The 12,011-nt window shown below is 43.6% G+C and overlaps 1 protein-coding gene across 4 annotated transcripts in view; it reads left to right on the top strand.

Annotated features, from left to right (window-relative positions):
• The window catches only part of znf423 (zinc finger protein 423), a 154,597-nt gene that overhangs the window by 125,388 nt on the left and 17,198 nt on the right, over positions 1-12,011 (top strand). For all 4 annotated transcript variants that reach the window (XM_042744156.1, XM_042744157.1, XM_042744155.1 and 1 more), the window contains 2 exons: positions 7,802-7,933; positions 10,590-10,705. In XM_042744156.1, the coding sequence (XP_042600090.1) occupies positions 7,802-7,933; positions 10,590-10,705 (248 nt within the window). The remainder of the gene's footprint in view (positions 1-7,801; positions 7,934-10,589; positions 10,706-12,011) is intronic.

Genomic DNA, 12,011 nt, shown 5'->3' with positions numbered 1-12,011 from the left:
CTCTCTCTCCCCCCCCAAAACTTTAATCTAACGGTCCCCCTTTTCTTAGTTTTTTCAAAATATCCACCATTTTATTTCCACCTCCATCGTTATTTTTTTCATGTGCGCGCATTTATCCTTTCAATCTCTTTTCATTCATATAACTCCCTCCCTCTCTATCCTCTCTTGCATTTCATCTTTCTCTCTCTCTCTGTCTCCCTCTTTCTCTGGAGGTACAGATGGACACATTTGCAGGTTAACTTGAACAGCTGGAGGTGCATTATTAGCATCCTGCTGCTTCCTCATATTTGCTCAGAATTTTTCCCCCTTCCTTAGTGAGCAGATAATTCACAACCAGCCAACCAAAGATGTAGACGTGTCCTAATACAGAAAAAAGAAACAGGAGACAGATGAAAGCTAAGGGGACGTGGAAGTGGAAGGTAGGCTTAGGCGACCTGTTTCTGAAGTATAGGATGTAGTTTGAATGTCCATGTGATAGAGGTATTATTTGCCGATTGTTTTTTCTATACAGCTGATATGGCTTTGGGTTCAATGGGTTGAATGAGAGGGGGGAGGACAGAAATGAAGTCCCAGGAATCCGTGTCCCAAAGGGCCAAACCGACAATGAGCAATTGTGGTGGAATGGTTCATGGATATTGTTTTTGAGCTGCATTTGGGAGATCTTGCGTGGATAAAAAGCCCCGGCGCACCCAGGGGCGTGGATTAAATGCACACATGCATACATATATTATATAAATATACACATACACAGATGAACACATGCATATGCACACAAAGAGCATAAATGCTTACTGTTTACAGACCCATATTGTCCCTTTTAGAGGACTGTTGTGTATACTTTGCTGAATGTGACCATTGTGTGTTTGTAATAGTAAAGGCAGCTGCGTCCTCTGGCAGCAATTGTGTTCGAAAGCAACCCGTCATGTCTTCGGAAAGTCATGTGGCAGATTGCAGCATTAGAGAGAGACAGACAGTGTGTGTGCAGCCGACTAACAGCTCAGCCAACTCCAAATTCACTGCACCAGGCCTCAAATTCAATAAGACCCCACAAAGACCAGGTCCGGCCAACAGCACTGGCCAGCACATACTCCGCTGACCACTCACCAGAGCCATAATTACCCTCTATACTGCAATTAGCAATCTGGGGCTGTGCGAGCACAGGCGCGCTCACACTTGTGTCCACTTCCAATAAAAGTTTGCAGTTGGCAAAGGAGTTACGGCTCACTTTGACCTTGAAATGTAGATTTGTGTTTTCTACGTGTTGCTTGATCACTCTTGCTTTTAACAAGGCCCTGGCCAAGTCACTGTTCTGAGGAGTTTATTATACGGGTAATAATTCTTCATTGAGCGTATTATTCATGTGTTTGCGTTGCCATGGTGACTCATGCATTCATATCACATGCCTCTCTTTCCTTGTTTTTATAGTCTAGATTTACTATTATTTAATCACCGAAGCATATGGTCACACGTGTTGGATTCAGTTGTAACGTGGCTGTTTTGCATTCGCGCCATCTAGGAGGGTTCGAGGACACGCCGATGATAGGAAAGAGATGGGTGAGTGAGAGAGAGGAGGAGTACAGTGACTGTTGAGGTATATGGAGGCCATGGGAGTAAGTGCTTCTTATAAAGACTTTATCATGTGAAGGGTTTATTGGTATGCTGATTAGAACTATTCCCCCACCGGCACTTTCCAGCATTCAATTAACATTCAAAACACAAATAGCTGTGCATATATTACACGCTAACAATCAGGTCCTCAAGTGTGTATAACTGTGAGGTCGAGGGTGGTTTGTATGTACAAGAGGATGTGGGTGGGTTACTGTTTGCATGTGTATGTATGCATGGGCACGCATATCATTTGCCCTGGCAACAGAGTCACACATATTAATTTTTCGTAATTCGGTTAATTCACTTTCAGTGTTTAAGCCGTGAAAAAGCCTCGGTCAAAACCATCTTGTTCCATTTTTCGGCATTGCAAGGTCTGTATGCGGTAAACATGCATGTTTTATCCATGATTTGAACTCTGTTTTGATTGCAGACTCTATCTGCAGCACAGTGTGCAGTCGTTTTATCTGTGTGTGCTGGAAATGAGAGAGCGCTGCCTCAGTGGGAGCACTGGGTGGCCATCAACACTGCAGCCAGACCAGCCTGCCTCATAGGGGGTTAGACCTGCTGATACATAATGATTGGTGGAGAAGAAATTAGGAGGGTGGCTCTTGTTAAGAACAGAGTGCTTTGATTGGAAGAGTATGTGGTTGATTTATTATAGGGGGCAATTCATTGGTTGATAAACTAAACACAGTGTGAGACTTGTGCAGCTGCTCCTGTAGTGCATTATGGGTAATGAAGTTCTCTGGATGAGAGCACCATGGTAGTAACAAGGCATAATCAGTCTTTGGAAAGCTAATTTGATTCTGTGCCACTCAGAGACCTGAAGCAGCAGTCATAATGAAGAGTGTGATATTGACAAGACCTCCCAGTAAGATTAACCCTTAAACCTGAAATACATTTTTACATGAACGCGGACACTAGTCACATCTATCTATCTATCTATCTATCTATCTATCTATCTATCTATCTATCTATCTATCTTCTACACTCTAAATTCGCTGGGTCAAAACAACCCAATTACTGGGTTTGTCCATATTTCACCCAGCACTGGGTTGTTTTTAACTCAGCATTTTTTTGTGTATCAATCTATCTAAAAACTAAAAATGATCATTCAACAGTTCTTTTAATACATTTGCTTTTCTAGTTAAAAATGACAGTTGTTTAATTCAAATTCATTTGAGTTATACTTCCTTACATTGACATTTAAATTGTAGTTCTACATTCTGTTGGCTACCTTATTTCAAAATCAGGTATTGAATTTGAATTTAAAAGGCACTTCCAATTTAGTTCTGAATGGCACACAACCCTAGACAATGCAACCATTTAAAGAGAGTATTGATTAGCAAGTTAATAAAAATATTGACACATTTTTAGATATTTATCTAATTAAAGATGTATGCTTGAAAGACAGATGTTTTATAGTAAGTTTGTCTCCTCCTTGAGTACTGAAGTTTGTTATTGCTATAGAAATGCAAGAATGCATGTTAAGTGGATACAACTTGGGATGTGTTTGCCAAACATTCACCTAAACATTTGCACACTTGTATGTCAGTTTGTTTTTTTTATAATCATTTACATGGCACCAGGTTAATGTGAAGTTCAGGTTCGCCACTTCATAGAGGACTATAAGTCTCAATGGCTTGCTTAAGCTTCAAATCAATAGCAACAGTTGGTAGAAATTTACCACACTCATCCGTGCACCAGCCTGAGTCAACAAGACAACCACAGCAGCAGGATAGACAGCGGCGAATAAGCGAGGACGCACCATGAGTTAAGACGCGCACAATGGCAATGGAGGAAGTAGACGAGCAAAGAGGTGGCATGCGCTTTGGATGGAGAGTTTGTTTGTTTGCTTGTTTGCATGAAGGTCGGTTTCTGCAGGGTAGAGGGATCCAGCGTCCTACTGTTATGTAATCTGATAGGAGATTCCAAGCTGGTCAACTCCATATGCCGTCCACGTTTGCCAAAAATATCTGGAGCCGGAGACTCCATCCCGTTTGGCAGCCAGATAAAGAGAGAGCGGGAGAGAGAGCGTTCCGAAAATATTTGCTGCAGATAATAGGAAACGTGTGAATCAGACCGACAGCCAGGAAAGAACACGGATGAGTTAGTTGTGTCCCCCACTTTGCTCTCAGCATCGTTGTCGGGCAGTGTGTATGTTTTGTCGAGTCAACGAGGGCTGGGTTGAACTTTATGGGCATGAATGAAAGTTGTATAAAGGAGACGTTGCGGAGTGAGTCACTGTGTGTATGTATGGTGTGAAAGTAGAGAGATGGCTCCTGGGATTGTTTCAGCAATGCAGCACTCGCTGTTTGTGTATAAGAAAGAAAGAAAGAAAAGAAAGAGTAGGAAGCAAGAGCTCTCGAGACCCCCCTAGCCCTGCAGTAGGAGTGTGTGTGTGTGTGTACGCACTCGGTTTTGGCCCACATTGCCACCCCCACCGGCACGGGTCAAGCTCAGCACGCCGCCGCTTCTCCCTGCTCTCCCTCTCTGAGTTGCCATGGCAACACACCTTGAGCTCGCCCCCTAGAGAAGCCCACTACCTCCACCCCCTTTCGCCCCAGCTCGCTCCCTCCTTCCTCTCCTCTCCCACAGCTCTCCCGCTCTGCCTCTCTACCGCTCGGGCCATCAATCCGGGGGCCGGGGCCGCAGGCCTCAGGGCCAGGCGAGAGATGCCGAGCCACTTGGGATGTGCAGCTCCCATCTACACAGCTCATTTGTGTGCCAGTCCATGCTACAGGGGGTGATGGGTGGAGAGAGAGAGTGAGAGAGAGAGAGCAAGATGGAAGGAGGGAGGCACTCTCATATAGATGGGCCCATCCCAGAGGAACGGCACAGGCCAGGGCGCCACCTGGCTCCCCCTGGTCAATTAGCTGGAAGCACATTGGCCAAGCTTTGCAGCAGCAGCCACTGCAGAGGCGCAGAGGCAAGGAGAGTCGGCCTGTTCAGTCGGTGGAATAACATCCTGGAATACCACATGAATACATCCTTTACTCATTTGCTTTCCACCTATCTGTTTGCGCGATCGCTGTTTTCTTGATTCGATCCTCTTGCCGTTTCTCTCTCGCGCTCCCTCTCCACCTCCCTCCCTCTATCGATGTCCTGGAAAGCCCTCATCAGTGATTCTGCAAATGTGTGGCGGCTTCATGCCGTTTCTCAATTAAGATGCTGCATACCTTTAGAGGCGGCCAGTTTTCTTTTTTTCTTCTTGTTCTTTCCCTCTCAATTCCAGTTAAATATTCTCTCAGACGCACATCCCTGCCTCTAGCTGCTCTTATATCTCTATTTTCCTTCCTGTTCCTCCTTCCCTTCCTACTTTACTTAGCACAGGCTCTAATAAGCAATGTATATAAGTTGAAAATCTTTTTGGAGAAAGGGTGGATGACAGTTAAATTGTTTAACCCCTCTCATAATTAGATTTTAGATAAAGGGAAGAAATCGGTTGCTTTCAATCAAGCTTTTTACGTGGCAACATGCAAAAGGCACTGTGTACATATATACACACAACATGCCAAGCATCAATGCTTTCAGAGATGAAGGGAAGGAATTCTGAAATCTCTTCGGTTTGCCTTTCACGATGTGTCGCAGTGCTTGTAAAGTCCTTTTGTTCTTTTTTTAACCCCCAGTTAGTTTCAGTTATGAAAGAGCGTGTTGTTGTCATGCACTTCCTAGGCCCTCTGCTGCACTCTACACGTCTGTCTTCTCCTCTTTAGTGGTGTGATGGCTCCCCTAGCACACTGCAGTCCCCCTCTCTGAGACCTTTGTGTCAGCCTCACTGATCAAATGCTCTCCCTGACAGCACTAGTCTGGTTTGCAGTAACAAGCAACTGTAATCCCAACGTAGCCTCATCACTCTCTCATATAGAAACACACACACACACACAATGAAGTGGAGAGCTTAGTGTTTCTGCGCAGACTGGAAAATAGATGATGGAGCATGTTCCGTACTTACTGATCAACTGCAGTTCTCTCAGAGAGAGGCTTACTTTTAGTGGACACACACACGCATGCAGAAACACACATGCTTGCAGGCCCCTTGGCTACCATTACTTTGTGTTGGACAGCCCAATTATCCCTTTGCTTTTTGCTTTCTTTAGCAGAATTTTCTTCCTCTAACTCTCTTTCTCTCATTTTTCCCAATTTTTCACTTTGGTCTCACTTTCCTCTCGTTTCTGTCCGTGTGCATATCGTTTGGTCAGTCCGTATCCATGGAACAGATGTAGTCTCGTTTTTTTTTTTCAGTGTAGATCCTCCCTCAGTAGGGCATTTGATATACTAAAACCAGTTATAACCTCTGTCTGTCACCACTTCCTCTCTCCCAGAAAGGAATCCTTACTTTACCTGTCCTTGTGTCATTCTTCACAATTATTGGTTTTGGACTTGCTTTTCTCTGTGTGCTACTGTGCTTTACTTTAGTACTTTGAATATAACTGTATTTTGTACACTGGTAAAAAAAAAGAAATCACTTTTCTTTTTTTTACCAATTGTTTTAATACTAGAATGTGTATAAACAAAATAAAATTATATTCAATATATTCTCTCTTTATCTTATACAGTGGTGCTCCTCAAGTAAATGTCTTGTTTCAAGTGGTCAAGTCAAGTAAATGTCTTGTTTCAAGAGTTTTTACATATTTTAAGTGGAAAGCAAGTCAAAAACCACTCATTAAAACCTCATTAAGCAGTAAGTTTTTTGCAGTGTGACTAGCTTTAGTATGTCAGATGTCTTTTGCAGAAATCTTCACTAGTTTTGAGTTCCAAGTAAATTTTATCTAAAATGTTTTTAGATATTTTAACTGAAAAACAAGTCAAAAATGCTTATAAAGAATATAAATTTTTGCAGTGTATACACTTTGGTCTTGTTTCCCCCTTTTCTGTATTTGTGTGCATAGTATTTGGCTCATTCATAGCTGTGCACTCCTAAAGCATTTGACACACTAAACCTAGTCATAACCTTTGTCCGCTGATGCTTTCATTCTCCCAGAAAAGAATCAATTTTTCACTTGGTATTGCATCCCTCTGATCCCTATACTTGTGTGTTGCATTCTTTCAGTCTGCATCCGCAAAACAGATCCTGTCTTGTATCTCGAGACGATCTGGTCTCGTTCAAACCTCTGCCCCCCGAACTAGAGCAGATTTTCCTCCAAAAAGGCATTTGACATATTAAACTCAGTTGTAACCTCTGTCCGCCGCTGCTTTCAGTCTCCCAGAAAAGAATCCTCAACCCCTCCTGAACGCAATGTCTTTTAGGAGGCAGTGGGGGAGGACAGACCAAAGCAGTGCCTTTGCCAATCCCCCCCCCCCTTCACTCTCGCTGCCCCCTCAGCCTCTCCTCCCGCTCCTTTCAAACGGGGATTAGAGCACCCTTGTGTGGGCCTTTGAGACGGAGCGGTGATTGGAATCGGCGGAGGTGGCTTTTGGAAGGGAGGGGTGGGAGGTGGAGGTCAGGGTGATGGTGGGGATATATGATTGAAGACTTTATTAACCCTCCGCGCACCCCGTAGCTCAGCAGCGGGACTCTTTGGGCCTGTCTGCACGAGCTGGCGGGGTGCTGGACGCTTTGGGAAGACAGGGATCTGTGTCGGCGTCTACCATACCCCAGGGCTCAGTTAGGGGTGCGGGGGATCGGTGTGGGAGTCCGGCGGCGGGTGTCTGATGGAGCGCAGGCAGGCGGGCCGGGCTCAGGCCTGTGTGGCGGGTGGGTGATAAGACGAGAGCAGAGGCGTCCAGCCAGGACACGACGCCCACCTTTCATCTGTCCCACACCAGCAGGGGGCGGCACTGATGTCACTCAGGCAGGCTTAAAATAGAGCAGCGGGCAGAGAGAGGGCACAGAGCCTGCAGCACTGGGGGGGCAGCAGGCAATTACCGGCCGGGAAAGAGACGGCACTGGGCAGAGGAGGGGGAGGAGGGATGGGACGGGTGTTCATACTGTCCAGAGCTGAAGATTATAAGCCTGGGACCACAAATGATGTGCAAGGACAGGAAGAAACAGAAAAATGACCCCGTTCACTTGAAAGATCTCAAAAAGACTTCGACCGCTTGCTTACGAGACGCCCTCGCAGACGGTTAATGTGTAAAAATGTCGTGCCTTGTCTTTTGGCAGCGTGTGTTTGTGTCTCTCTGTCTCTCATTCTCTCTGTCTGGCCCTGCTGGTGTGTGTAACCTGTTGTATCGTGCTCTTGTGTTGCAGAGGAAGGCATCAATCATGAGTGCAAGCTGTGTAACCAGATGTTTGACTCTCCGGCCAAGCTCCTGTGTCACCTGATCGAGCACAGCTTCGAGGGCATGGGAGGCACCTTCAAGTGTCCCGTCTGCTTTACAGGTGAGGGGTCCGGCCCAGGGGGTTGGTGGGGTGGAGGTCGAAGGGTCAGGGGCAGTCAAAGAGTGTGGGGGAGGTGGGGGGATACACACTGCCAGTGATGAGAGGGTAACTGCACACAGCGTACGGTCACATGATCATGCATGTGGCCAACTGCAGTCAATTAAGCACCATTTAGCACATTCCCTCATGTAGGGTTACATGCAGAAGTGTCTTTACTTTTTTGTCATCTCTTTGTCTGTCTCTCTTTTTCTTTTCATGCTGTCTTTCTGCTTCTCTTTTCACGCCTCATCTTGTCTCAGTCCCAGTGTCAACTAGTTATTCATCTCATCGTAACTGTTGCCTTTTCTTCTTGTCTCATTTAATTTTTTTAGTTTTTATTTTAGTTTTTTCTTCTCTTTTTCATCTTATTCTATTTTTTCCAGTTTTATACTTATTTGTTTTTACATATTTTGATCTGATCTAACCTGTTTTCACGTCTTCTTGTCTCTTTGTGTGTTATTTCCTTTCTTTTGGTTTGTTTTTATCTTGTTTTTTTTCTCTTCTCTTCTCTTCTCTTCTCTTCTCTTCTCTTCTCTTGTCTTGTCTTGTCTTGTCTTGTCTTCTCTTCTCTTCTCTTCTCTTCTCTTCTCTTCTTTACTTTTAGTCTTGCATTCTTTCTTTGCACTTGTTTTCTCACCTCTTTTTTTCTCTTGTTCTCGCTTTTTTAGTTATCTTCCTTTGTGATCACATTTTCCCATCCGTTTTTCCTCATCTCATTTCTCTTCTTCTCTTTCGGCCTCATTTCTTTATTTTTAGTCTTTTCGGTTCCCTTCTTTTGGTTTTCTCATCTCATTTTGTCTCATCTATTACATTATTGTTTTCAATCTCATCCTCATCGCCACCACTCAGCCTTCTCTCTCCCCTCCATTCCTCTGCTCCATTTCTCCTCCTTGTCCTGCTAATTGAACTGAATTAACTATTTAATTCATTGTTCATCCTGGTGAGAGAGAAGAAAGACCAGGCATGGACTCACTTTGAGAACACGGATCAACTTATGGCTTCTGAAATGCATATAAGATCAAAATATACACATATACTGTACATATATGTAACTACATTATATAAATCATGATCAGTTTCACTAGAGCTGAGATAGAAGAGAGATATTATGACACACTCTTAATGCAGAAGCACACAATGGTTAATAAAGTTCAACGTGGCCGAGACAGGAGGCTGCGGTTCATGCAGGCGACCTGCTGAGCTGATGCTAAAGCTAATGAGAGCTGATCTCCCCGCTGCGATGCCTGGTGGGACTCATGACCCCTGGGCAGATCGAGCCCCTGTCAGACGTTCCACTTTCAGTGGACCAGAAGGCACCTCAGTAGAATCGACAAACAAGAGTCCAAATCAAATCACAGTGGCCATTTTGTACGCTGTAAAGTATCACATACAAACTATACTAGCTTTTTCTGTAGGCCAGTTGTCATGCTGAATGTCTTTGAGGTGAGAAGATCTGTGTGTGTGTGTGTGTGTGTTCAGGAGAGGAGAGGTCAGGGAATAAAGGGCAGGTTTATAGAAAGGCAGTGTAATCCGCTCTCGCTCTCCAGGGTGGGACACTTCGTGTACGTGTGCATTTAGTTAAACAGGCCCAGTGTGTGTGTGTGTGTCTCCTCACACTTAGTTTGAAAGTCACTTTAGACTGTTTGTCAGCTAACCTTTGGGAATCAGAAATCATTACTTGAGCTTGTCAACATTAAAGACTGGTGTTGGAGGCCATATTGTCCCCAGAACTGCAACACGCCATTCTCCAGATAATTTCGCACTGTTTTTTTATTCGATTCAACTTTTTCTTCCCTCACCCATCCTTTATTACTCCTCTCCCAGTTCCAGCTCCTTCCATTTTCACTGTACACTACCTTTTGCTTCTCTATTCGTCCTTCCCTCCATCCCTCTGATTAAATCATTTGTTCTTTGCCTTGTCCGTCCCTTTGTCTCCCTCTCTCTCTTCCTCCTTGCGGATTAGTTCTCTGTCTTTCTTTCACCTTTACCGAGTTGTTTGGCTACACCACGTTCTCTTTCCCCTTTCCTCCCTTACAGGTACGCAGTCCTCTTTTAAACTTTAACACTATTCCTGTGTGGCTCATGAATAAGTAAGCGGATGCCTTCTCCTCCAGGGATGCTCAATAATTCATAGTCTCCACACACAGCAAACTTAAGTTTACTGAAATAAAAAAAAATAAAAAAATACACGAACGGAATTTAAAAACCCGAGGAAAGAGGAATGATTTATTGATAAATATCACAAGGTCTGGTGGGGATACTTTAGTCTGTCTCTGTCTCTCCCTCCATCTCCGGCTGTCATCCCCTGCTCTCCGATAAAGAGAGTTTGAGAGCTTTTCATTTGAGAACGCCCCCCTCCCCCTTCCTCTTTCCTCAGTGCCGACACATTGTCTCAAATCCAAAAAATTCATTATTTTTATTCTCCCTCTCCTACCCAAAGCGTGAAAGTTGGTAGTCATGGATTTTTCTTTTCTTTTCTTTTTTTTTTTAATTCCTCACTCAGGATTAGTTCTTAATCGAATCAGCTATTTTCACAGCCAGTTCGCTGTACACTCTTGGGTAAAGCGTTTCAGCCAATCGTTTGACTGCTGTTTCCCTTCTGTCCTTTTCCCCCCAGTGTTTGTTCAGGCCAATAAGCTGCAGCAGCACATCTTTGCCGTCCACGGACAGGAGGACAAGATATACGACTGTTCCCAGTGTCCGCAGAAGTTCTTCTTCCAAACTGAGCTCCAGGTGAGTAATGCAGAAGCACATGGCAGTGCAACAAGGTGAACCAGGTGAATAAGTCCAAAATTCACAATACAAGACCTGCCAATGGTGGTTGAGGTTATTTAATGTGTTAACGGCTGTGAAAATGTATTTATTTATTTTTTTCCAAAAATATTGCTCTTACAATTCAGTGTAAACACTGTTCCTAATACATTTACACAGGAGTTACTCTTTGCTTTACAAAGCCAATTTGTACTCACATTTGGCACAAGAAGTGATAAGAAACATGAATCTACAACAACCACTGTATGTAGGAAATCTGTTGGACCAGAATGATCAGAATTAAGTATTCCAGAAAGCCATGTAAGAACTTCACCTTGTTCATATTTTAATTTTTTCTGATCATATTTTATGTGTCATATGTGCAATGAATCTCCTTGTAGTAGCAAAATGTGTGTCTGCTTTGTGATATAGTGGGATTCTGTAGTCAATCTCAGTTAGCCCTGATAGACACAGATGTGACACAGATCACAGCTAATAAGGGAATTAAAGGAGAAAACAAGGTGCATCCTCAAGCCAGTAACGATTAGACCCATTACTCTGCAAATCAATCACACCACCTGCTGTGACTGCTGGAACTCACATTCATCCACACACACACACACACACACACACACACACACATTCGCATCATCAGGGCAGACAACTGGGAATCCTGTCCCGGGCCCACTCTCACTCACATTTGCAATGCATATACAAAACAGATTGACATTCATAGACATTGTGATCTTACACACACAAACACACACACACACACACACACACACACACACACACACACACACACACACACACACACTAGTACGGTGCTTCTCAGCTTGAAACTCTGGGGAGAAAAAATATTAATTTCAACTTTTTTTATAGTGTTTTTAAGTTTAATTATGAATAATTCATATTTATTAATTTAATAAATAATTTTGCATATTTTGGGGCTTATACGCTTCATAATATGAAATATTAACACATTTATTATTTTTATTTGAAAGGCATTTTGTTTACTTTTACTATGTTTTCTTAATTTAAATGAACTCTTTTTGGTACTGTGTTGGGTCACATCCAGTGTGCAATCAAACGAAACCAGTTGAGAACCACTGCACCACTAAACATTATATATACTGTATATATACTGTATGAAGGAATGTACACTAATCACAGTTCAGATGGTCTTCAGCAGTTAGAGATACTGTACAGACAACTGTATGCCCTACAGGTTCACGCTCAAGTTCACAGCACAATCTGATGTCTGACAGCTCATCAAAAGCCGTTGGCC

The sequence above is a fragment of the Cyprinus carpio genome, chromosome B18 (genome assembly GCF_018340385.1).
Source record: "Cyprinus carpio isolate SPL01 chromosome B18, ASM1834038v1, whole genome shotgun sequence".
Classification (NCBI taxonomy): domain Eukaryota; kingdom Metazoa; phylum Chordata; class Actinopteri; order Cypriniformes; family Cyprinidae; genus Cyprinus; species Cyprinus carpio.
Note: the sequence above shows the minus strand (reverse complement) of the source record. Positions and strands in the feature narration are given on the sequence as shown.